Here is a 27,189-nt window from a genome sequence, read left to right on the forward strand (position 1 = left end):
AGAAACATGTAAACAACTAACAGGTATGACTATGTAGCAAAATCAAATAAACACCAAATCAGAGATATAGATATTAGTTTCTCATATCCTCCCACTACCACCCATCCAACCAAAAGGAGAACAGAAAGGAAGGAGACATAAGGGAAGGTTTGGGAAGTCAGTAAGTAGACTACTGCAATAAGCTAGACCCAGGGTCAGCAAACTTTTTCTGCAAAGAGCCAGAGAGTAAATATTTTATGCTTTAAAAGTCATATTCTCTATTACACTACTCAATTCTGCCATTGTCAGAAAAAAGTAGCCACAAGGAAATGAGCATGGCTCTATTCCAATAAAACTGCATTTATGAAAACTGAAATTTTGACTTCATATCATTTTCATGTATCATAAAATATTAATCTCCTGACTTTTTTCTAACTATTTAAAATGTAAAACCATTTTAGCTGGCAAGTCATAAAAAACAGCAGTGGCTGGATTTGGACCATGGGCTATGATTTGCCAACCCCTGACCTATACAGCTGCCTGAAATAGGGCAGTAGCACCAGGGCAGAGAGGAAGGACGGACAAAGAAAACATTTCAGAGGTGGAATCAGTAAAACTTATTGATGAGTGGGGCGTTAAGAGCAAAGACAGCAAAGGGAGCTCCCTAGTTTCTAGCCCAGGTGACTCAGAGGGAATGTCATGAACAAATGAGAGCACCAGCTCTCCTTCACCTGAGGAGGACAACAGCACCTGGAGTACACCACTCACTGCCCAGGTGATGAGAACTACGCAAACTCAGCAGCAGTGACCCAAGACTCAAATCCCACCTCCATCAGTTACCACATACCCAACCTTTTTGATTCTCAGCTTCCAAATCAATCCATAAAGTGATCGTGACAACAACAGTAATGCCTACTTCAAAGGGTTGCAGTGACGATTCCATTTAGTGAGTTAACATACGGAAAGTTCTTGGGACAGTGCCTGGCTCACAGTAAATGATATGTAAGTGTTAGCCATTATTCGAAATAAAAAAATTTTAATCCATAAATATAAGTTATAGAGGCAATTTATAAATACTGTATGTTGGCCTACTTAAATACAGTAAAAAACAGTATTCACAGTAATAAACATTCTTAAGCATTTAAGCCATCTGTGAATACTTGACATAGTATATAGCATCATTTAAGCTAAATAATATCAAATTAAGTTCCTTTCATACTGGGGGAAAAAAAATCAATGCTGAAGTAGTGCTGGCCAGGATAAATTGTATAAAGGTATGTGTGGCCGGGCGCGGTGGCTCATGCCTGTAATCCCAGCACTTTGGGAGGCCGAGGCAGGCGGATCACAAGGTCAGGAGATCGAGACCACGGTGAAACCCCGTCTCTACTAAAAATACAAAAGATTAGCCGGGCGCGGTGGCGGGCGCCTGTAGTCCCAGTTACCCGGGAGGCTGAGGCAGAAGAATGGCTTGAACCCAGGAGGCGGAGCTTGCAGTGAGCCGAGATCGCGCCACTGCACTCCAGCCTGGTGGACAGAACGAGACTCCGTCTCAAAAAAAATTAAAAAAAAGGGTATGTGTGGTTCAGGGCAAAGCAAAGTCAGTCTTGAGAGTTAGAATTGGACAAGGGTCTAAAACAGGTGACAAGTACAATTCTGGCCTGGGCTAGTCACCAGATTTCTGGGTGACTCCATCAGGCACTTTTGTTATGTTCTAAGCACTTACCTAGTCTACAAATTCCATTTTGCCACACGAGGGGGCGTGAAGCAAATACCAATGTGAGCTTAAAACCTGCTGCAATTACTGTACTTCTAAAAACAAATCAGTCTGACAGCAAGAATAGAATTACATTTTTTATTAGGAGATAGAAATACAAAATATTTTACGAGGATTAAATATAATTGGAATATTTCATATGATTTGATAAAAAGCATTAACTACTTTGTTGAATGATACACATTTCAACTGCAAGAAATCACAAAATCACATATTTTAACTTTGTTATCTGTAATATCTTGAAAAGTTGCTGTTCAAAGGTATATTGCTTTCTAATTACCCATCCTAGCAACTAAACCTGTGAACAGCTAAAAACAATCAACTTATCTTTAATTACGTTACATTTTTTAGAAAACTGTTTTCATCACTTGAAACTCACTCTGCTTTGCTTTTAAGGGTCTTTCCCCCAAAAGTTCTTCACTGAAGAACAACTGATGGGGAATGAAGTCACTTTTATCAATCTACCTACGATATATCTGAATCCAGAATGTGCCCAAATATCTTCGTTTTGAAGCCTATTGAATAAGACAGGAAAAGATAAATTGCCTAGGCAGGTATATCATGATATGCTTAATCAGTAAAAAGATTACCCAAAACCAATAATTCCAAGTATTCCTTTGTTTGATGACCTGATTTTTATTCCCTAGGACAATGCAGCGCAGTAAAATTAAGGGACATAGTAAAACGTAGGGGCCTTTCCTTCTTCAGAGTGGAAAACTCGCTGCTCAGAAATGTGGGTGCATGAACAGTTTTAGGCTCAAGTGTATGCAGAAGGTAAAGATCTGAAAATGGATTCCTTAAAACTGCCCATGCTTCTGCTCCTTTTGGAAAGTCTGCCTGTGCCTCCCAGACACGGAGCAAACCAACGTTTACATAAGATAACAAAAAATTTGGAATCAGATTTAAAATTATATGAATACCTAGGAAGTGTGAGATAACTTGCCCATTGGCCTTTAAATTGTTTCATATAATTTGCTGTTTACTATTGTCTACTGCGACTCTTTCTTCAGCTCACATTTGGCAAGCAAATTCTTTTATTTCCCAAAACTTTTGATTTGAAAAACTTTAAATCTACAGAAAAGCTAAAAGAATAGTATAATGAATACCTGTCTGTCCTTCACCTAGAAGCATCAACTGTTATAAAATTTGCCCATTTACTTTTTCCTTCTCTGATATACATATTCTGATGCATAAAATTAACCATAATTCTATCATTATCATCTAATATATAGAAAATATTCAGCTTTCCCAGTTGTCCAAAAAACACAACTTATAGTTATTTATGTTTTCTAACAGGTTCCATCAAGGTACACATATTTACTGGTTGTCTTTTTAGTTTTTTATAATCTAAAATAGTCCTCCCACATTTTCTGTTTTTAATGATAAACAACTTTTCAAAGCCAGGAGTTCAAAGTTCAAATTTCCCCCAAAAAACTCTTCGTATTAATTTTACAAAATAATATTTTCAGTTTTAATCAAAGTTTTGTTGGTAAAAGATGCTAGCCTTGTGACTGTTAGATTTGGCGTGACAACTCTCAGTGGATTGGTGTGGGAGGGCCACTGAGGCCAGAAGGACACTACCTGGGAGTGGACACACTGTGAGAGTAACCACAAAGTAACCATTTCATCTCCACTTTCCAGAAAATAAGCAGCCTCCTCCAAGTTCAATAAGAACCCGAGGTCACACTGCTAATTAGGTGAAAAGACCTTTCCTCTCAGGGAACAGACATCTACACACCTTGGTTAACAATCCTGGGGTGTAATACAAATCAATTGAGCACATCTTTCCCAATGTGGGTGTATGACTCTGCTTAGAAGTGCTAATTATGTACACAGCTAGTAATACATAAACACTACACCTTAATCAGCCTAAGCCTAACTCAAAACCAAAGCCCTGAGGCAAAAGATGCTATTAAGATGTCCTTGTAACTCAACCACTGTTCACGTATTACCTGAACAGTGTGAATCCAACAGCAGTCCCCTACTCTGCTTTTAAAAAAACAGGCTTCTGAAATGTGGTAAATTGAGTTCTTCAGAAACAAACATGAAAAACACACAAATTCAGCATTAGGATGACTGGATGAAAGGGATGACAGTTCATTCCCTATGCAAAAGTGGTATGGAAGATATGAAACATTCCAAGCCAGGTGTGATGGCTCGTGTCTATAATCCCAACACTTGGCCTCCCAAGTGAGCTATAATTGCACCTCCGCACTTCAACTTGGGCAACAGAATGAGACCCCTGTCTCTTAAAAACACAGAACTATTTGATACACAAATGAATGAAAAAATATGTGTGTGCAGACCATATTCATGTGCAAGCATTTTTTTTAGAGGAAACAAAACAATATGGAAAAAAATATACAGTCAGGTGACCATGAATAAGGCATTTATCTTTGGAGCTGTTTTATTCATGTGTAAAATAAGGAAGTCATCTCAATAACATCACGTATCGAAAGCCGTTAACAATGATTACAGGATACTAGGACTGTAGTATTATTTACTGCAATCTCTGCATTAATAAATAAATTAGGGGCCCAGTAGGGTGGTTCACACCTATAATCCCAACACTTTGGACGCCAAGGTGGGAGGGTGGCTGGAGGCCAGGAGTTTGAGGCCAGCCTTGGCAACATAGCAAGATCTCATCTCTTCAAAATAAAAAATTTAGCCAGGCATGATGGCGTATGCCTATAGTCCCAGCTATTCAGGAGGCTAGGATGGGAGGATCACTTGAGCCCAGCAGTTCAAGGCTGCAGTGAGCTATGATCATCCACTGCACTCCAGCTTGTGAGAGTGAGACCCGGTCTCTAAACTAAATAAAAAAAAAAGAGTGAAAAATAAATAAATATATTTGAGTGGTATTCTTATTTTCAAGTTACTGATAGAAAATGTGAAAAATTATCTGCCACCTAGCTGTCCAATTCACACAGGACAGCTACAAGACAGTAGTGACAACCAAGAAATTAAAATCATCAAGTCCTACAGTGATACCTAGACAAACGTATTCATACACCACCTTGACTCAACTTATATGCAACATACTGAAACCAACTGCAAATGCTTCACTTACCACATAACCAGACAAGACTCTTGGTTTTACCTAGATTATGTGATCTCTTAACTAGCAAACTATCACTAGACCAACATCCACAGAAGTCAGCTACAGTTATTCTGTGCATTCCTTCCATCTCTAAACTCTAAATAAATAAACAGCAAACCATTACCAGTTCTCAAGTTTTATGCTGAGATAGGTAAGCTGCTAATATATAAAATAGCTGGAATTGATATTGTTGGTTTTTTCCTAAGAATATTTAAAATTGCAGGACCTCAAAGCTGCACATAATTTTATCTGCATTTAAGCTTCAAAAATCTACATATGCAAAAGAAAATATAGATGTAGCCACTCAAATGGGTCAACTTGAATTTAATGTTTTATAATAGCATGCTCTTTTTTAATCTCTAGAAAAACATCAAAACTTATCTTTATTCTCAAAGAAAACAAGCTTACAAAGCAGAAAATGACCATTTAGTAAAGAAGTCATCTTTGGTTCTTAAATGTTAAGCATGCTACAACTTTGTATACATGTTTGAGCCAACTAGGAGATACTCCCAAGGGGTTTCAGTGATAGCTGTGATTACCAAACAGGAAAGACATGCTTGGAAGTAGAAGTGAAAGAATCACTCCAGGGACCAAGGAGAAGTAAACAGGTGACAAAAAAATTCTGGTTTCCAAGTATGAGAATATTAATCTCTTGCGGCCCTTGCAGGTAAGGTAGATGGATGATTCAAGAAGCCACGCAAATGATCTCACGGATGGTGATCCCTAACCAGACAGTATTTATTTTAAAGATGCATATTCATCTCTTCATGTAAACATACTTCTATAAAAAAGCTAGAAATGGTCTAAAAGATAGTAACTAGAATGTTGAGAGACTCAACTAATAATACGTGACATAAGGGATTTTTATCCTGCAGAATAAGACTAGCAATTCCTGGAACCAAAAAGTAAAAGTGTCAGTAAGAGAAAGCTATAGACAGTTTGTTCTTATACTGGATCTCAAATCTCTGGTAGCGGAAAAAAAAAAAAAAAAAGACACAAAACAACTGCCTTTGGAAGTAGGGGGTTAGCATCAGGGCTGATACCCTACTGGTGCCCTAAAAACAAACTGGCCATGACAATACAGAGTAGGTTCAAGCATTAAACTGGGAGTTTGCCCACATGGCTCTGGAGATACTGCAATGTTAAAATTCAAGAGGTTTTCTCCAGGTTCCTTATATTAGGTTTTTATTATTTAAAAGGGAAGAATTTATCTAATAAAGAAAAGAGAATAAATTTTAATAGTAAAAGTGTGGTGATTCTGTCTAAAAACATTGTTATCACTTGAACATCGTGAGGTCATTTTTTCAAAAGATGTTAGGTACAAATGAATACAGTATGATCTGTCAACACTCATGTATTTTTAGGGCAAATATGAAATGTGTTTACATGACCATCATCCTGATGCTGCATGGTAAAATCTCCTTTTAACCTTAGTAGTAGGACAACAGGGCCAAAATAGGACTGTTTATAAACATATAAAATACCACTTTTATTTTCTATGTAGCTTACTTTAAAATAAATTAATCACTGAATTACCTTCTTGGCTATCATCTTTCAGGAATCCTGGGATACAGATCATTTCTTTCAGGATCTCATTATCAAGGAGTACAGGGCAGAAAGTTGAAAAATGTGTTTTTTGGACAATCTTACAACTTGGGTTCCAGACATGTAGAATAATTCCAGATAATTTATGTAGAGACTCCACCTTCAAGGAGGGAGAGCACAAATCCCCACTCTTTAAAGTGGGCTATGCATAGCGACTTCCTTCCAAAGAATAAAGTACGAAAGGGGAGAAAAAGAGTAACTTTATAGTGGAGAGACCTGACAGTCACTATATCAGCCAGGTGGTCAAGAAAATCAGTCACAAATCATGTTGATAGTGTACACGATTTGTTGTGATGAACTGGTACATTGTATCTGTGGGACTTTCATCCCAAAACCTATAACCCTAGTCTAGTCATGAGAAAAATATCAGACAATTCCCACAGAAAGACATTCCACAAAATACTTGATCAGTACTCTTCAAAACTGTCAAAGTAATCTAAAACAAGGAAAATCTGAGAAACTGTCATAGCCAAGAGGAGCCTAAGGAGATACAATAACAAAATGTAATATGCTACATCCTAAGATGAGATCCTAGAACAAAAAAAGTAAAAAGTTAAAAAGTAGGGAAATCTGAATAAAGTGCGGACTTTAAAACTAAAACGTATTCACATTAGTTCACTAACTGTGATGAATGCAGCACACTATTTTAAGATGTTAATAATATGAGAAACTGGAAGCTCGGTTCAAGATGGCTAACTAGATGCAGCTAGTACATGCCTCTTCCATGGAAAGCTCCAAACCGGCAAGTAGATATTCACCCTTCAAATAGGTAATCCAAAACAGAACACTGGAATTCAACTGAAAAGTAACAGGAATCACTGATCACAAAGGAGAAGGAAGCAAAGCAGGTGCTCAGTCAGGATTGTTGAGAGATGGAAGAAGCTTCTAGATGCTGGGAAAGGGTAGATGAGAGACTCCCAGGGTTCCACATTCTCACCATGGACTTTTGCAATGCTAGCTGTGGGAGACCCCCTTGACCCTCAAAGGTCTCCAGCCTAACAGAGTGAGTTGCCTGGAGACTAACAGAGGCATTGCTCAAACTCACATGGAGTACACAGGTTTCCGAGCCCTGAGAAGCTGCTGCTATCAGCCAGCAAGTCAGGCTGGAAGAGAGAAGGCCAGGTACTTTTACACAACCCAAGGGCAAATGATGCCACCATCACTGCTGCTCCAGGCTGCTGTGGTACTGAGATGTAAGCAAATCACACTCTGTACAACTGCCTACCTCCCCCACAGATGCCTACCTAGCTGCTCCCACTGAGAGGAGCCTACTCTTCCTGGTGGCAGACCCACAACACAGGATTGCTTGAGGCTAACAGTCTGAGACCAGCCTGGGCAACAAAGTGAGACCCCATCTTTGCAAAAAAATTTTAAAATTAGCCAGGCAAGGTGGCATGTGCCTGTAGTTCCAGTGATTCAGAAGGCTGAGGCAGGAGGATCACTTGAACCCAGGTCAAGGGTACAGTGAGCTGTGATTGCAACACTGCACTTTAGCCTGGGTGAAAAGTGAGATGCAGTTTCTTTTTAAAAAAATAAAAAGATCAAGCATAAACACTTCTGTGGCCACCTCAGCTTGCTCTTACCTGCAAGCACCACCTATTAGCCTGGAGGTCCAACTGTACAACCCAATACAAAATTTGCTGACATAAGCAAACAGCATAGGAATAAGTATATCAAAACCTCTGCCACCCTAGCTCTGCAGGAGACTATGAACCTGCTCCTACACCCAGTACATTGCTACTACAACTGGCATTTGAGAAAGTCAACCCACTAAGGCTATTTATAACCAAGGAAATATTTTGCCACCTGAAAGTACACAGAATCAAAGTCAGAAGACCCTACACGACATAAATTATAGTCATATCCTCAAGGGGGGGAATCCTGTCCAAATAAAAGTAATTTCAAAAATAAGAAAAAGATAGTTTATCCAGATGAGAAGAAACCAAATAATTCTGGACGTATGAAAAAACTGTTACAACACCCACAAAGGATCACACTAACTCTAGTAATGGATCCTAACCAAAATGAGATCTTTGTAACAGCAGATAAATAATTCAAAATAATTGATTTTAAAGAAGTTCAATGATATCCAACAGAAAATTGAAATCCAACACATAGAAATTTTTTAAAATTCAGGATTTTAATGAAAATTTAGCAAAGCAATAGATTTTCTTTAAAAGAAAAAACAGAACTCCTAAAATGAAAAAATCATTGAGGAAATTATGAAATACAGTTGAAAGCTTTAAAAATAAACTGGACCAGGCAAAAGAAACTCAGAGAGTGCAGACAGGTCTTTCAAATTAACAAAGTCAGAACAAACTAAAGAAACACTAATTTTTTAAAATGAACAAAGCCCTCAAAAAGTATGGGATTAAATAAAACATGAAAATCTATGAGTGCTAGGTATTCCTGAGGGAAAAGAAAAGTAAAAGTTTGGAAAACCTATTTGAGGAAATAATTGAAGGAAAACTTTCCTAGTCTTCATACAGATTTAGACAATCACCTACAAGAGGTTAAGAGAACTCCAGGTAGATGCACTGCAAGATAGACTTCACCAAAATAATCATCAAACTATCTGAAGTCAATGTGAAGGGAAAAATCCTAAAAAACCACCTAATCACCTATAAAGAGAATCACATCAGACTTACAGTGGACTTCTCAGCAGGAACTCTGCAGGCCAAAAGAAACTGGGGTACTATTCTCAGACTTCTTAAAGAAAAAAGCAAACAGTCAACCACAAATTTTATATCCAACTAGAATAAACTTCATAAATAAAGGAGAAATAAATGTTTTCCTACACAAGCAAACACTAAGGGAATTTGTCATCATTAGACCAGATCTGCAAGAAACATTCAAGGGAGTTCTAAACATGGAAATGAAAGGTTAATACTTGCCATCATAAAACACACAAAAGTATAAAACCCATGGGTCTTAAAAAACAATTACATGCATGAGACTATAAAGCAACTAGATCAAATTATGACAGAAACAAAACTTCACATATCAACTTTGAATGTAAATGGATTAAATGCACCATTTAAAAGACACAGATTGGGGCCAGGCACAGTGGCTCACATCTGTAATCCCAGCACCTTGGGAGACCAAGGGGGAAGGATAACTCGAGACCAGGAGCTTAAGACCAGCCTGAACAACACAGTGACAAAGTTTTTTTTTAATTAGCTGGGCATTGTGCCACACCTGTAGTAACAGCTGCATGGGAGACTGAGGCAGAAGGATCGCTTGACCCCATGAGTTTCCAACCTGGGCAACAGAACAAGATCCTGTCTCTTAAGAAAAAAAAAAAAAAAAAAGATATAGATCCACTAAATGGATTTTTAAAACTATAATCCAATCATATGCTGCTTACCAAAAAAAAAAAAAACCATCTAATTTGTAAAGATACTTATCAATTCAGGGCAAAGGGGTGAAAAAAGATATTCCACACAAAAAGAAACCAAAAAAGCAAGCAAGAGTAGCTATACTTACATCAGATAAAACAGACAATATAAATCAACAACAGTAATAGAAGATAAAAGAAGTAATTATATAATAATAAACAGATCAATTCAACAGGATAACAATCTTATATATGTATATATCCAACACCAGAACACCCAGATTCATAAAGCAAATACTACTAGTCCTAAGAAAAGAGCTAGAAAGCAATGCAATAATAGTGGGAGATACATGATGTTTGTCCCCTCCAAATCTCATGTTGAAAGGAGATACCCTATGTTGGAGGTGGGGCCTAGTGGGAGGTGTTTGGGTCATGGGGGCAGATCCCTCATGAATGGCTTGGTGTCATCCCTGTAGTAAGGAATGAGTTCTCGCTCTATTAGTTTACACAAAAACTGGTTGTTTAAAAGAGTCTGGCGCTTCCTCCTTCTGTCATGCTCCTTCTACTGTCAAGTGATATACTGGCTCCTCTCTGTCTTCCACCATGAGTAAAAGTATCCTGAGGCTTCACCAGAGCACATGCTAGCACTGTGCTTCTTGTACAGTCTACAGAATGGTGAGCCAAATAAACATCTCTTATTTATAAATTACCCAGCCTTGGGCATTCCTTCATAGCACAAGAGGGGACTTCAACACCCCACTGACAGCACTAGACAGATCACTGAGATAGAACAAAAAAAAAAAAAAAAACCCCACTGGATTTAATTTGGACTGTAGAACAAATAGACCTAACAGATGTTTATACAACAAGCTACCCAACAATCACAGAATATACATTCTTCTTATGAGCATGTGCAACATTCTCCAAGACAGACTTTATCTTAATGAATGAAGCAAATCTCAATAAATTTTTAAAAAACTGAAATCATTTCAAGTGGCTTCTCAGATTACAGTGGAAAAAACCTAAAGTCAATTCCAAGAAAGACTCTCAAATCTATACAAATACATGGAAATTAACCTGCTCCTGGATGGTTTTTGGGTCAGTGATGAAATTAAGATGGAAGTTTAAAAATTTTTTAAACAAATAAAAGTAGAAACACAACACACCAAAACCTCTGGAATACAGCAAAAGCTGATAGTGTTGACTGTAAACGGATTCAAGAAAGAAAAGTTTATAGTGTTAAATGCCTAAATTGAAAAAACAGACCACAAGTTAACCTGACATAGCACCTCAAGGAACTAGAAAAACAAGAACAAACCAAACCCAAAGCTAGCAGAAGAAAAGAAATGATGAAGAGCAGAACTAAGTGAAATTCAGATCATAAAAACCCAAAAGATAAAGAAACAAAAAGTTGCTTCACTGAAAAGATAAACAAAATTGACAGACTACTAGCTACACTAACCAAGAAGAAAGACAATTCAAATAAGCACAATCAGAAATGAAAAAGACATTACAAATGATACCCACAAAAACACAAAAGATTATCAGAGTCTACTACGAACATCTCTCCACTCGCGAACTAGAAAACCTAGATGAAATGCGTAAATTCCTAAAGACACACATCCTCTCAAGAATGAACCGAGAAGAAAGGGAAAACCTGAAGAGACCAATAACCAGTAAGAAGACTTAACTAGTAATAAAATTTTTTTTTAAATCTCCCAACAACAAAAATCCCCAGGAGCTGATGAATTCATAGCCAAATTCTACCAGGAGCAGAACAGGTACCAATCCTATTGACACTGTTCCCCCAAATTGAAGAAAATCCTCTCTAACTCATTCTATGAAGCCAGTATCACCATAACACCAAATCCAAGCAAGGATACACAAAAACAGAAACAGAATCAATCAATACCCCTAATGAACACAGATGCAAAAACGCTCAAGAAAATACTAGCAAACCAAATCCAACAGCACATCAAAAAAGATAGTACACCACAATCAAGTGGGTTATATTCCAGGGATACAAGTATGGTTTAACACATAAAAATCAATAAATGTGATATGCCACATAAACAGGATTAAAAACAAAACCATAATATTATCTCAATAGATACAGAAAAGCATTTGATAAAATTCAGCATCCTTTCACGATAAAAATCACTCAACAACTTGCTGTAGTAAGAACATACCTCAAAATAATAAAACCCATATACAAGAATCCCCCAGCCAACATCATACTGAATGGGGAAAGGTTGAAAGCATTCCCCTTGAGAAATGGAACAAGACAAGGATCTCCATTCTCGCCACTCTTATTCAACACAGTACTAAAAGTCCTATCGGGCCAGAGCAGTAAGGCAAGAGAAAGAAAGGAAAGACATCTAAATTGTAAAAGAGGAAGTTAAACTATCTCTGTCTGCTGATGGTATCATTTTATACCCGGAAAGCCCTAAGACTCCTCCAAAACACTCCTAAATTTGACTAATTCAGTAGAGTTTCAGGATACAAAATCGACCTACAAAAATCAGTAGTATTTCTTTTGTTTAGTTGAGGTTTATCTGTATTTGAAACAGGGTCTCACTCTGCTACCCAGGCTAGAGTGCAGTGGCACGGTCACAGCTCACTGCAGCCTCGACCTCCTGGGCTCGTGATCCTCCCACCTCAGCATCCCAAGTCACTGGGACTAGAGGCACATGCCACCACACCCAGCTAATTTTTCTATTTTTTGTTGAGAGGAGGAATCAGTAGCATTTCTATACAACAATAATATAATTGAGCTGAGAACCAAATCAAGAACCAAACCAAGAAGTCAATCCCATTTATAATAGCTACCAAAAAATAACAAAATACCCAGGAATACTCTCAGCCAAGGATGTGAAAAATCTCTACAAGAAAAACTACAAAACATCGATAAAAGAAATCGCATAAGACACAAACAGATCGTGGGTTAGAAGAACCAGTATCATTAAAATGACCATACTACCCAAAGAAATCTGCAGATTCAATGCAATTCCTATAAAAATACTAACATCGTTGGATTAAGTGAAATAACTCAGAAAGAGCAAGTCAAATAGCTCAATTCTCACTTACAGATGGGAGCTGAAAAATGTGTACACAGGGGCATACAGAGTGAAATAATAACACTGGAGACTCAGAAAGGTGGGAGGATGGGAGTGGGTGAGGGATGAGAAATTACCTCATGGGTGTTTATGTACACTATTAAGGTGATATTTACCACTATGCAATGTATCTGTGTAACAACACTGCACTTGTACTAAATCTATAAATAATAACAATATGAGAAACTGGGTGTTGGGTATATGAAAATACTCCATCCTAGCTTAACAATTTTTCTATAAATCTAAAACTAGTCTAAAGTAAATTTTTACTTAAAAACGAAACTGGGCCAGGTGCAGTGGCTCACACTTGCAGTCCCAGCAATTTGGGAGGCCAAGATGTGAGGACTGCTTAAGCCCAGGAGTTTGAGACCAGCCTGGGCAATAGCAAGACCCTGAATCTACAAAATGAAAGAAAAACTTATCCAGGCCATATACATATAGCTGGTCTATAGTCCCAGCTACTTGGGATGTTGAGGCAGGAGGATCATTAGAGACCAGGAGTTCATGGCTGCAGTGTGCTGTGATCATGCCACTGCATGCTACCCTGGACAACAGAGCAAGATCTGTACTCAAAAATAAGTAAAAAATAGTAACAAAAATGAAAATAAAACTGACTGAAGTTATCAAGTGAGGGAGAAAAGCAAACTCAGAATAGTCACACATGCCAGCAATGACAGAAAAGAGCACTAAAACTGTCATTATAGCTGTTATTTCATATACTAAAAAAGCTGAATAGAGACATGGAAGATATAAAAAAGATCCAAGCCAAATGTCTAGTGATAAAAACATGTCTGAGATGAAAAATACAAAAGATGGAATTACTGGCAGAGTAGATATGGAAAAAGAAAATATTGATGAAATTATAAACAAAGCAATCAGAATATCCAAAATAAAATGCAGGAAAAAAAAAAAAAACCTTAAAAAATTAAAAGTGCAGCAGTGGACAACTTTAAGCCAGTCAATGTGTATAATGGAGTCCCCAAATAAAGAATGAGGGGACAGAAAAAGTATCTGAAGAATAGCCAAAAAGCTCCAAATTCTACGAAAACTGTAAACCCACTGATCCACAAACACAACTTCAGAACACAAGCAACAAATAAAAAATATTTTTTAAATAAAGGTGAAAGAAGTCACTATCAGCCAACTCACATTGTAAGAAATGCTAAAGTCCTTTAGACAAAATAAAAATGATAGATGGAAATACACGAGAAATGGTAATTACCTGAGTACCTGAATCTACTATTATTTAAAAGAAAATTATTTAAAGTATTTCTTTAAAAATATATTCTAGGGTTTAAAATTTATTAAAAGACAATAATGAAAAGGCCAGAAGGAAAGAAATGAAAGTATACTATTGCAAGGTTCTCATACTGTATTTGAAATAACAGATCATCTCGCCGGGCGCAGTGGCTCACGCCTGTAATCCCAGCACTTTGGGAGGCCGAGGCAGGAGGATCACGAGGTCAGGAGATCAAGACCATCCTGGCTAACACGGTGAAACCCTGTCTCTACTAAAAATACAAAAAATTAGCCGGACGAGGTGGCAGGTGCCCGTAGTCCCAACTACTCGGGAGGCTGAGGCAGGAAAATGGCGTGAACCCGGGAGGTGGAGCTTGCAGTGAGCCGAGATCATGCCACTGCACTCCAGCCTGGGGGACAGAGCAAGACTCCATCTCAAAAATAATAATAATAATAATAATAATAATAATAGATCATCTCCACAGTGACATGATCCCATATCACTGAAACTTAATTCATATTCATTCATTCATCAACTGTATTGACAACTGTATAAAAGTCATTAACCCTCTGTAGAAGATTACAGTTATGGGCTTCAGCGAGGGTGTGTTAACAGATTAGACTAAGCAAACAGGTGGATTATTTGCGTCTACATAAAATGCAAGAGTTCGCTCTTCTTACGGGATTCAGAAGGAATAAAATCTCCCAAGCAGAGGAGGATCAGAAATCATAGCAAAAGATTTTGGGTTGAACCTGTGCCAGGAAAAGCTGCATAAATAAAAATAGGTTCCACTGGACAAAAATTTACCTTTCAAATCAATCCTGATACCACATTTGAGACCCTAGAAACACAACCACTATTTTCATCCTGTGCCACTGCTGCTGAAGCTCTCATGGGGTCCTATAAGTTCCTGGTTCAACTGCTCTTCCACTTCTGCCACCTCATCTGAGCTCCATGACACCCTGAACTGTCAGGCTGCCACTGGATGTTCAAAATATCCCCACACTAAGGTGAGACAGAATAGTTTCTCTTTCTTCCCAATACCAATCAAAATCCCCATTCTACAAATAATTGATTAATGCTATTTATTTAGACTTTAAAAATCCCATCAAACAGATAAATTCAATAAGGCTTTATTAAATATCCACCTACAGTAAACCTGCAGTGAGGGTGTATATCAGAAAGAATCTCCCTTCCTGGCCTCACCGTTGGACATTTTCCTTTTTCTATTCCAAACAAGTTTGCATAGCTTCCTCATATACACACTGCTATGGACTAAATGTTTATGTTTCCCACAAAATTTTTATGCTGGAACTCTAATCCGTAATGTAATGGTATTTGGAGGTGGGGCCTGGAGGAGACAATTAGGTCCTGGGGGTGGAACCCTCTCCATGGGATTAGTTCTCCTATATGAACAGCCACATGACAGCTCGCTTCCTTCCTCTCTCCATGCCATGTGAGGACACAGCAAGAAGGCAGCTGTTTATAAGTCAGGAAATAAGACCTCACCAGAATCCAACCATGCTGGCACCCTAATCTCAGACTTCCAGCCTCCAGAACTCTGAGAAATAAATGCTTGTTATTTAAACCACCCAGGCTATGGCATTTTGTTACAGCCACTAAGGCAGACTAAGACACACATTAAGAAATTCCAGCCATCTGGTGTCCAAATTTCACACTACAATGAATAGGGACCTAGCAGCATCATGTTCTGAGAATCCAAAGAACTTAGTCACAGTGATTAATCAAAAATAATCAGGCAGATTTAATCAATGAAGATAAGTCATTTATAACCATTTATAAGCATAATAGTTTACACCAAAATCTGAAAACCTAGAAATCTACAAAAAGACAATTCCTTCTGAGTACAACTATTTGTGTGCTTATCAGCATATTAACAGTGAAAACCTGACCTTTAGAGTTTAAGCATTGTTCTAGGTCATCTTTAATAAAAATTTAATAAAAGTAATGAAACTAAAAAAGATATTCTCCCAGTACCTGTTCTTCCCTCTCCTTTTCTTTGGTCTTACTTCTGTGGACTCTAGCAGAGGTGGCATCCCGGGATGGAATGGCAGAGATCTGATGCAGTGGCATGCTCATCCCAACCTCCTATCTGGTCGTTGTCTTCACAGAAGAGAGTCTCCACTGGTAGAGTCATTTTGGGCCATGGATTTCAAGCTGAGAGAAAATGAAGAGAGAATAAACATAACTCAGCTAAAACACTTTAAATTTCCAAGAGTGAGCTTACCATTTTATATTTATATTCATATGTATATTTAAATAACTTATGGTGACATAAATGTTTGGTCTTCAAAAACAATAGAAGATGAATGTCTAAGGGGAAAATTCTAACATTTCTCATAATAAGATGGGACCACCTGAAAGAGGCAGGTGGATGATGTATATGTATAATCAGAGATTAATCTTCCATTGGCTACTTAGGTTTAAAACAAGGCAGTGACACCATTTATTTTAAGAATATTTTTGAAGTTAAACTTTTTTTATCATGACCAAGCATATATCCTGAAATAAGCAGTGATCTTTCCTTAAAACCACTGCCTGTGAGTCCACATAATGGTGAGATCAGAGGTTAGGAAGTCCAAATTAAATTCAAGATATCTATGATCCACAATTAACCTTCCAAAAGTATAGACTTTACATGAGCTGTTGGCAAACGTTTCCTATAAAGGGCAAGATACATATTTTAGGCACTGTGGTCCAAGTCTGTTCCAGCTAATTAACTCTGCCACTGTGGCATGAAAGCACCCACAGAAAGTGTATAAATGGGCCAAGTGCAGTGGCTCATGCCTGTAATTCCAGCACTTTGGGCAACTGAGGCAGGCGAATTACAAGGTCAGGAGATCAAGACCATCCTGGCTACCACGGTGAAACCCCGTCTCTACTAAAAATACAAAAAATTAGCCTAGCATGGTGGCAGGCGCCTGTAGTCCCAGCTACTCAGGAGGCTGAGGCAGGAGAATGGCACAAACCCAGGAGGCAGAGGTTGCAGTGAGCCGAGATCACACCACTGCACTCCAGCCTGGGCAACAGAGCAAGATTCTGTCTCAAAAAAAAAAAAAAAAAAAAAAAAGAGAGAGAGAGAGTGTGTAAATGAATGAGAGTAGTTATGTAGCAATAAAACTTTATTTACAAAAATAGGCAGCAGGCTAGATTTGGCCCACAAGACTGTAGTTTGCCAAACACTGCTGTAAAGGGTTTCCTAGAGAATATGAAGGGTCACCATGACATGCCTGAGAACCATGAGAAAGGCTGCCTTTAGGTAAAATAACAGTGTATGCATAAGACGTCTTCAGTGATTCCAGGTACCCCTGCCCTTTTTCTGGTTTTCTCTTACACATCCCCCAAAATGTCTAATAATTGAATTGTGTGTTGTTCTCTCTCCCCACTTACCAGCTGAGATCTATCCAACTCTGTATACAAAACCAGTTAAATGTAAATTATCCAGAAGATTTAATGTAGTAAAATGTTTCATTTTGTTCAAATTTTAACAGAAAATGGAAGCCTTCAACCAAAAGAATGAATCTTGAATTTGGAGATTTTCATTTATTAACCGTGTGGTGGGGTAGGGGGTGGGGACAAGTGAGGCAGTAGGAAAAGGCAGGGTAAACAACAGGGCCTGACAACCCCAAGATCACATTTGATAAGCAGTCACTTACTCTACCTCTCCCAAAACTCTACTCTGGATCAAAGGCAGGCGTTTGTAAGACTGGTGCCAACTCTTGGTAGTGTCCCTAAGCAAGCAGAGGAGCACCAGGACTCACAAAATGGCTTCCTTCACACAACTCTAGAATCAATGAACAACAAAAAGGAACAAAACTGGGAGGGAACAACACATAGAAGAAAATTAGCTAAAACAATAATCTGTTCATAAAGTCTAGTTTTACAGTAAGTGGGTGAGTGATCATTGATAATAACAACAAAAAAAGGAAAATAGAACAGGTGATGTTAGTGTCTAGATATCACACACCATCTACTCTATTTCAAGCCTTTGATGAGGAAGATGAAGCACTACTTCAGTGCTTCAAGATGGAGCACTACTGTGCCCAAGAAACAGTCTGAATGTTTGTATTCAAGCACATCACACAAGACAAGAGGCACTTACTGTGGAGCTGCCTTGTACTCCCTGAGAGATCACAATAGCAGTGGTAAGCAGTTTTTTCATCACTAATGCACTAAAGTCCTCTGTTACAGATGACAAACTCCATGGGGCCTCTTGGAATACTTAGTCAAACTGACCATATCCAAAGCCCTATACCTATCATGCCAATAGCTACCTGTGGTGCTTCTGATATAATCATCATTATTACATCATTGGTACATGCCCATGACAAGCCTGAGAAGGGCTATTTATGGCACGGAAACACAGATGCAAGAGGGTCTCAAAATTTTTGCGGTTTTGAAGGACATCCCTCCTCACTGCCACTGAAGTTAGTCTTCTGATATGTACCACCACCACAAGGCAACAGACTTACAAGTTTGCCTGAAACAATCTCTCTCCTATGCCAGACATATTTAGGATAAAAATGAGTTTACAAACAAACCATAAAACAGGCCATGCCATTTTTTATGTGAAGATTTACATGAAGAGTATAATCATATATTACTCACATTATTTTCTTTGCATAATCTCCAGACATCTTTTATATCAACTAAATTCATCTTTACATAAGAGTAACAGTTAAACCTCAGCACTATGCCTGACAATCCAGGCATGAGGGCTTCAATTTGACTAATGCTAACTTGCAAAATACAGCACACCTAACATGAACATCCACATCTAGAAGAGATACTGCCAAAGCTGGTTGTTGAAGAAACTAGAAATGGATGCCCATGTTCATGGATCAAAATACTTAATATTGTTAAAATGGCAATTCTTCCCAAGTTGATACAGAGAGTCAAAGCAATCTCTATCAAAAACTGAGCTGACTTCTTTACAGAAATTTGACAAGCTGATTTGAAAATTTATATGAAATTCAAGGGACTCAGATCTGCCAAAACAATCTCGAAAAAGAAGAACAAAGTTGGAGAGCTCACATTTCCAGATTGCAAAACTTAAGACAAAGGAACAGTAATCAAGACTGTGTGGTACTGGAATAAGAATAGATATATCAATGGAATAGAATTTAGACTTCAGAAATAAACTCACGTATCTATAGTCAGCTGATTTTCAAGAAGGGTGCCAAGATCACTCCTTGGGGAAAGAGTACTGTTTTCAACAAATGGTGATGGGACAACTGGATAGCCACATGCAAAAGAAATTTGGATCTCTTCCTCACACAAAGAAAAAATAGACAAACTACACATCATCAAAATAAAAACTTTTGTGCTTCAAAAGACACCACTGAGAAAGGGAAAAAACAGCCAGTCATAGTGGTTCACACCTATAATCCCAGAACTTTGGGGGGCCAAGGCAAGAGAATATCTTGAGGCTAGGAACTCCAGAAAGGCCTGGGTAATATAGCAAGACTCAACCTCTATTTAAAAAAAAAAAAAGTGTAAAAGACAACTGATAGAAGAAAAAGTTTACAAATCATATATGTAATAAGGGACTTGTATCTAGAATACATAAAGAACTCTCTTAGGACTCAATAACATAAGGACAAAGCCAGGTGCAAGTAGCTCACATCTATAATCTCAGCATTTTGGGAGGCTGAGGTGGGAGGACTGCTTCAGGCCAGGAGTTCAAAACCAGTGTGTGAAACATATCGAGGCCCCGTCTCCACCAAAATAATAATAATAATAATAAAGACAAATAACCCAATGAAAAATGGGTTAATCAACATCATTAGCCATCAAGGAAATACAAATCAAAACTATCAGATATTACTTTAATTATGTTCATAATTAAAGACAAACAGTTAAGTGTTGGCAAGGATGTTGTAAAACTGAAACCCTCATATACTGCTAGTGGGGATCTATGTAGCAGTTATGAAAAATAGTCTGGCTCTTTCTCAAAATGTTAAATATCATATGACCCAAGAACTTCACTCCTAGGGTATACACACCCAAGAGAAATGCAAACATTTCCTCACACGAAAACTTGTCCATGAATGTATCACATTATTCTTAATAGCCAAAAGGTGGAAACAACCTAAATGTCCATCATATGATGAATGGATAAATCAAATAAGCTATATCCATTCAACAGAACCATATTCAGCAATAAAAAGAAATAAAGTACTGACACATGCCACAATATGGATGAACCTTTAAAAAATTGTGCTAAGTAGGCCTCCTAAGTAGGAGATGGCTACTGTTGCCCTATCTCACTCACCCTTCCAGTTTTGAGAAGGCAATAGAAAGAGTACAAAGTCAGCAATCAGAAACCTAAGTTCAAATCCTGGCTCTAATTGTGGATGTTGGGCAAACTGATGCATTTGTAAGCTGTTTGGTCTCCTCGTCTGTAAAAGAGAAGGGTAATCATGTCCACTCAGTTCACAGGGTTTCTGTGAAGATCAAATAAGACGGTGTCCAGGCTGGGTGCGATGGCTCACGCCTGTAATCCCAGCACTTGGGAGGCCAAGGTGGGTGGATCACCTGTGGTCAGGAGTTTTTGACTAGCCTAGCCAACATGGCAAAACCCTATCGCTACTAAAAACACAAAAATTAGCCAGGTGTGGTAGTGGGTGCCTGTAATCCCAGCTGCTTGGGAGACTGAGGCAGAAGAATTGCTTAACTCGGGAGGCAGAGGTTGCAGTGAGTTGAGATCATGCCATTGCAATCCAGCCTGGGTGACAAGAGTGAAACATAGATGCTCTTAACATCAGCACATCTGCCGGCAGGCTTTTCCAGGCATTTGCAGTGATTTCTCTCACTGCATTACAAAAACCTGCAGGTTTGCTTTGTTTTTCCAGAACTATTTTCTGATCCCCTATGCCTCAGTCAAACACAGATTTACACAACTGGGACCGTGAATCCTTTCTAACATTTATGTACAACACATAAGCAGCTTGACTCTGAGAGGAAGCAAGGTTGACAATCCCCTTCCTAAAAGGAGAGTGGTAGGAAAGGCCAATGCTGAAGACAATCAGTATGGCTTCATAGTCAAACTGTTCTATGCTCTTTCCAGATGATTAACATAAATGAAGATTCTGCCTATTCCAAAAACAATGCTTTGGACAAATACAGATAACAATGTGGGGAGCTAGGAGAAGACAAATGCCAGCTGCAGCATCTCAGAGGAACGGCCACCCCAGGAAGCATTCACATGCCTCCCTGTACCCTTGTTTGCAGGGTGCCAGACTCTCCAGCAGCACCCTGCTCCTCCCTGCTGTAAATTGTATCTTAACATCCTGACTGGCATTGTTAGAATCAACAATTTGAAGCTAAGCCTGTTTTTATAAGGAGTAAATTTCATGTAAAAAATGAGAAGTCCATGCACAGCAGCTAGCAGAAACAGAAAGAGAAAAAGCAGTAAAAGGAGTGAGGAGATCAATTCTAGATATTAGCACTGAATGATCAAAGCCAGACTTAAGGCTGTGGATATGGAGGGAGAAGTGAGGTCATTTGAAAAGCAGGACTAACATAACCTAGTGAGGGATCTGAACTGTCCCATGGTTTCTGGCTGTGTACTCACACGACAGGGATGCACAGAAAAGCAGCAGGGGAAGGAGGTAAGCTCAACGTGGACAGACCGAGCTTCACATGCCTTTAAGAAACCAAAGACATAGGCCAAGCGGTGGCTCATGCATGTAATCCCAACACTTTGGGAGGCCAAGGCGGGCAGATCACAAGGTCAAGAGTTTGAGACCAGCCTGGCCAATGTGGTGAAACCCAGTATCTACTAAAAATACAAAAATTAGCTGGGCGTGGTGGTGGTGGCCTGTAATCCCAGCTACTCCGGAGGTTAAGGCAGAAGAATCACTTGCACCTGGGAGGCGGAGGTTGCAGTAAGCGGAGAATGCGCCACTACACTCCAGCCTGGGCAACAGAGCAAGACTCCATCTCAAAAAAAAAAAAAAGAAAACAAAGACATGTTCACAAATGCATATTGGGAGTCACCAGTATATCAAGATACATGAACATACATGGACAGAGAATCAGTCATTTATGTCATTTATGATATTATGTAGAACCTGTAGAATCAGTCATTTATGTCACTACGTACTACAAATAAATGCTAAAATACAATATCAATACCTAACATAAGAAAACCTCTATCTTGGGCCAGGCATGGTAGCTCAACAGCAAAGATGCAGTGACATGTACAATCATGGATACCTAAAAAGAACTAATGATATGAATAATAAAAATTATGCAAGTGAAAATATAAAGCAATTACTAACAACAAAAACTATAGAAGAAAGAAAATGTAATAATTTGGCTTTAAAATGAACACTACAAATTTCAACATGGACAACAGTGTAAACATTACGATGATATAAGCAACACTGATATAACCAAATTGGGAGGATGGGAAGAGGGAAGGTTGGGTAAAAAAGGAAGTCAACAGATAATAGCTAATGTTTGTGAGTCAAGAAACAGTATGAACATATTATTTGGAAACATGGAAGCAACTCTCAGAAGACACATGCGGCTGCCTATGGGGAAGATTCTGCCCATTCCAACAACAATGCTGTGGACTGTGGAGGACCAGAGCAAAGGACTACTGTTTTTCATTCTAGGACATTAGGTACACCAAGTTGCTAATCACAGTTCTAAAATTCAGAAAACTACCAAAATTAAAATTTTAAAACCACTCTACCCTTTCTTTACTTATTTAACACTAAAACTTAATTGAACTCCTAGGCCAGGCGCGGTGGCTCATGCCTGTAATCCCAGCACTTTGGGAGGCCAAGGCGGGCGGATCACGAAGTCAGGAGATCGAGATCATCCTAACGTGGTGAAACCCTGTCTCTACTAAAAACACAAAAAATTAGCCGGGCATGGTGATGGGCACCTGTAGTCCCAGCTACCTGGGAGGCTGAGGCAGGAGAATGGTGTGAACCCAGGAGGCGAAGCTTGCAGTGAGCCAAGACCGCCCCACTGCACTCCAGTCTGGGCAACAGAGTGAGACTCCATCTCAACAACAACAACAACAAAAAACTTGATTGAAATCCTTGGAGCCGAAACCTGACCTGAACTGACAGGAAGCTACTCAAAACTATACTTACGCTACTTAGTGTAAATATTATATATACTTCAATGCAGAAATAGCACATTTGAGTAAGGCATCTTACTCCAAGCCTTGATAGGAGTATCTGATAATTTACAGTATATGTAGCAGATTACTTGTCTAAAAACCTGAGAATTTCTAAATTCCAAAATATTTCTAATCCTAGAGTTTTGAATAAGAGAGTTTGGGCTTACAATTCATTTTTCAAAATGAAATGTATTCCTTTTATTACATGTATTTTAGTACACATATTACTTTTATTTTTTAGATTTTGAAGATATTTTGAAGAACTCAATGGAGAGAAAGTATAAAAAGAATAACAGGTATGAGACTCATGTGACCTTAAATGGATCAACACCTAATGCCACACACTTTCCAAAAGTGGCATTATTCCTGGATCATTATTTAGATAATAAATAAAGAGATTACCTTGTCTCATTAAAAATTTGAAAAAGAAGGCAAGAAAACTTCACTTTACTCCTCATTCATATCCCGCTACTGTCCCATCTACACTACTCTTCCAGGAAAAGGTGTCTACACTCACATTCAACATTTCCTCACTTTCTATACACATTTCAACTAACTACAATCTGGCTTCCGTACAGTAAGGTCTACCATGCTCTCCATATTAAGCCTAAAAATTGTTTTGCAGCCCTCATGTTATTTGACTTGATACTTTTACTCTCTTCCTAGTCTTAAAATACTCTTTTGACTTAAATGACATAACACCGTCCTAGTGGTCCTGCTCCATCTCCACCTCTGCAGATCTATCTCCTATAGTATGACATTGAATGCAGAGATTCCTCAAAGTTTCATTTAACCCTCTCTGATTCTCGTTCTGTGCTCCCTTTTCCTGGGTGATTTAATCCATAACTTTGGCTTGAATGCCCACCTTTGCAGATGTTATTTAAAAAGAAAATATTGATAAATCAGACTTTATTGAATTCAAAACTTTTGTACTTTAAAAGATACCATTAATAAAACAGAAGATAAGCCACCGACTGGGGAAAAAATACTTGACAATCATATATCTGATAAAAGACTTGTATTTAGAATAAAGAACTCCTACATAAGACAAACAACATAATTTTAAAATAAACAAAATATATTAACAGACGTTTCATCAAAGAAGATATATGACAGCCAGGCTCTCATATATATGTGCCTGTAGTCCTAGTCATTCGGGAGGCTGAGGCAATACGGTGGTTTGAGCCCATGAGTTCCAGGCTACAGTGAGCAATATACTCCATTCTGGGCAACAGCGTGAGACCCTGTCTCTAAAAAATAAAATGAAATAATGAAGACATATGAATAGCTAATAAACTCACGAAAAGATGCTGCAAATTAAAACCACAATAATATATCACTATACCCCCCCTAGAATGGCTACTACCAAAAACACTAGAATGGCTCCAATCAAAAAGACAGTCAATACTAATTGTTTGATATAGAAAAATTAGATCTCTCATGTATTTCTGGTGAGAATATAAAGTGGTATAGATATTAGGAAAACAGTCTGGCAGTTTCTTGAAAAGTTAAACATAAACTTATCATATGACCCAGGAACTGCAGTCCTTGGAATTCATCCAAGAGATATGAAAACATATGTCCACACAAAGACACACATATGAATGTGCATAGCAGCATTCCTCATAATAGCCCAAAACTGGGAATATCCCAAATGTCCACCAACTAAAGAATAGATAAAAAATGTGGCTTATCTATACAATGAAATTCTATTCAGCAATTAAAAGGAACAAACCAATCATATACACTACAGCATGGATGAACCTCAAAGACTATGCAAATTGAAACAAGTCAGACACAAAAGACTATATATTATACAATTCTGTTTTTATAAAGTGTCTTGAGAAGGCTGAGAAGGCAGATCAGTGATTGCCTCATGTTGGGTGTAGTTGTGGGTATGATATGACCTGCAAATGGGCAAGAGGGAACTTTGGGGGCAAAGGAAATGTCTTAAACTGGATTACAATGATGCTGCACTGCTTCAAATTTACTAATCACTGAATTGTATACTTGTAACAGGTGAATTTTATGGTGCCTAAATTACACCTCAAGATACTCATTTAATACAGCTTACAAGGCCCTATGTACCTATCCCACCTCATTTTGTACTACCCCTCTCTCTATAGTCCAGCAAAAGCAGTGTTTCTTCAGTCCCCTCAGATCTCCCAGCACCTTCCCACCACAGCCTATTTATATGGTATTCTCTGCCTGCAACACTCTTCCTTCCCCTTCTAGGCTAACTAACTCTTCCTCAACCATCTGACCATCCTGACAGAGGAAATTCCACATTCATAGTTCTTTATAGGATTAATGAAGAACCTCTACTTCATTAACAATGTTCACAGTTAGAATGTTACATTTATTGAGTTATTTAATTAACGACTTTCTCCCCTATTCAGCGTAAGCTCCCCAAAGGCAGCATATCTCATTTCGCTCACCTTTGTATCTCTCTCTCTGTGGCCTATCACATAAGATCTATTCAATAAATGCTGGTTGGATCAATCTCTCTGAGACAGCAGCCAAAAATGGCTGAGAATTTCATTTGCAACTCAAACTATTAAGCAACACTGTTCTCTGTCTCAAATCCTGATCAAGTACCCTAGTGGAGATTTGAAAATAACTAACAAAAATTCAATATTTGTCAACCAGGTACAATTCATTTCAAATGGGAAGAAACCCATTGATCTTTAAATATCTGCAGCAGATTGACCACACTGCACTTAGTTGAAAATTGAAATGGAATTCAAATATAGCAGAATGTAGTCTAAGTATCTTTAAGAATAATTTTAAAAGATGACAAGTATAAGTAGTTTAGAATTACTGATCAAAGCATTTTAAGACAGAGGAAAACTTAAGTTTCCTAAGTTATGGATGAGAAATTTCAACCTTTGAGTCAAAAACCCAATTGCTAGTGTTAGTGAGAGGTGACAATGTGCTAGCAGCCCTCACTCTCAGCGCCTCCTCCGCCTCCGGCCTCGGCTTCCACTCTGGCGGTGCTTGAGGAGCCCTTCAGTCCGCCACCGCACCTTGGGAGCCCCTCTCTGAGCTGGCTGAGGCCGGAGCCTCCTCCCTCTGCTTGCGGGTGTGGAGGGAGAGGCAGCGGGTGGGAACGAAGGCTACAGCTGGGGGCCGGTGTGAGTTCTGGCTGGGGCGGGGGCGGGCGCCAGCTCCGAGGGCCCAGCACACGGAGCTGCCCGCCAGCACCGCTGGCCCAGGGCAGTGAGAGGCTTAGCACCCAGGCCAGCAGCTGCGGAGGTTGCCAGGTCCCCCAGCGGTGCCGGCCAGCCATTTCTCCCCAGGCCCTAGGTGCCTTCCCACGGGGCAGGGCTCCAAGACCTATGGTCTGCCATGTCTGAGCTCCTCCCCCTGCTGCGGTGGGCTCCCTTACAGATAACGCCCCTGCTCCACGGCACCCGGTCCCATCCACAGCCCAAGGGCTGAGGAGTGCAGGTGTGGCTCAGGACTTGGCTCAGGACTGGGGGGCAGGCTCCGCCTGCAAGCCCTGGTGCAGGATCCGCTTGGTGTGAAGCCAGCCTGGGCTCCTGAACTGGATGGGGACTTGGAGAACTTTTATTCTAGCTGAAGGAGTCGTAAAATACACCAATCAGCACTCTGTGTCTAAGCTTCAAGCTTTGTGAACACCCAGTGTGAGACCTCTGTATCAGCTAACCATAGTGGAGACTTGGAGGACTAGCACTCGTGACTCTGTAAATTAGCTCAAGGATTGTAAAAGTATACCAATCCAGCACTCTTGTGTCTAGCTCAGGGTTTGTGAATACACCAATCAGCACTCTGTGTCTAGCTCAGGGTTTGTGAATACACCAACTGGTACTCTGTATCTAGCTAACTAGCACTCTGTGACTGTGTCTACCTCA

At 39.0% G+C, this 27,189-nt stretch overlaps 1 protein-coding gene across 7 annotated transcripts in view; it reads right to left on the bottom strand.

Moving 5' to 3' along the window:
- Positions 1 to 27,189, bottom strand: part of MARCHF8 (membrane associated ring-CH-type finger 8) — a 143,972-nt gene that overhangs the window by 67,562 nt on the left and 49,221 nt on the right. For 5 of the 7 annotated variants that reach the window (XM_017862235.1, XM_017862231.1, XM_017862232.1 and 2 more), the window contains one exon: positions 16,150 to 16,329. In XM_017862235.1, coding sequence (XP_017717724.1) covers positions 16,150 to 16,251 — 102 coding nt within the window. In that variant the 5' untranslated portion in view covers positions 16,252 to 16,329. Of the gene's footprint in view, positions 1 to 16,149; positions 16,330 to 18,274; positions 18,458 to 27,189 lie in introns of those variants that run through there. The other 2 variants (XM_017862233.1, XM_017862229.1) reach the window with 1 other exon arrangement.

This window comes from Rhinopithecus bieti, unplaced genomic scaffold (genome assembly GCF_001698545.2).
Source record: "Rhinopithecus bieti isolate Rb0 unplaced genomic scaffold, ASM169854v2 scaffold_64276, whole genome shotgun sequence".
In the NCBI taxonomy this organism is placed as follows: domain Eukaryota; kingdom Metazoa; phylum Chordata; class Mammalia; order Primates; family Cercopithecidae; genus Rhinopithecus; species Rhinopithecus bieti.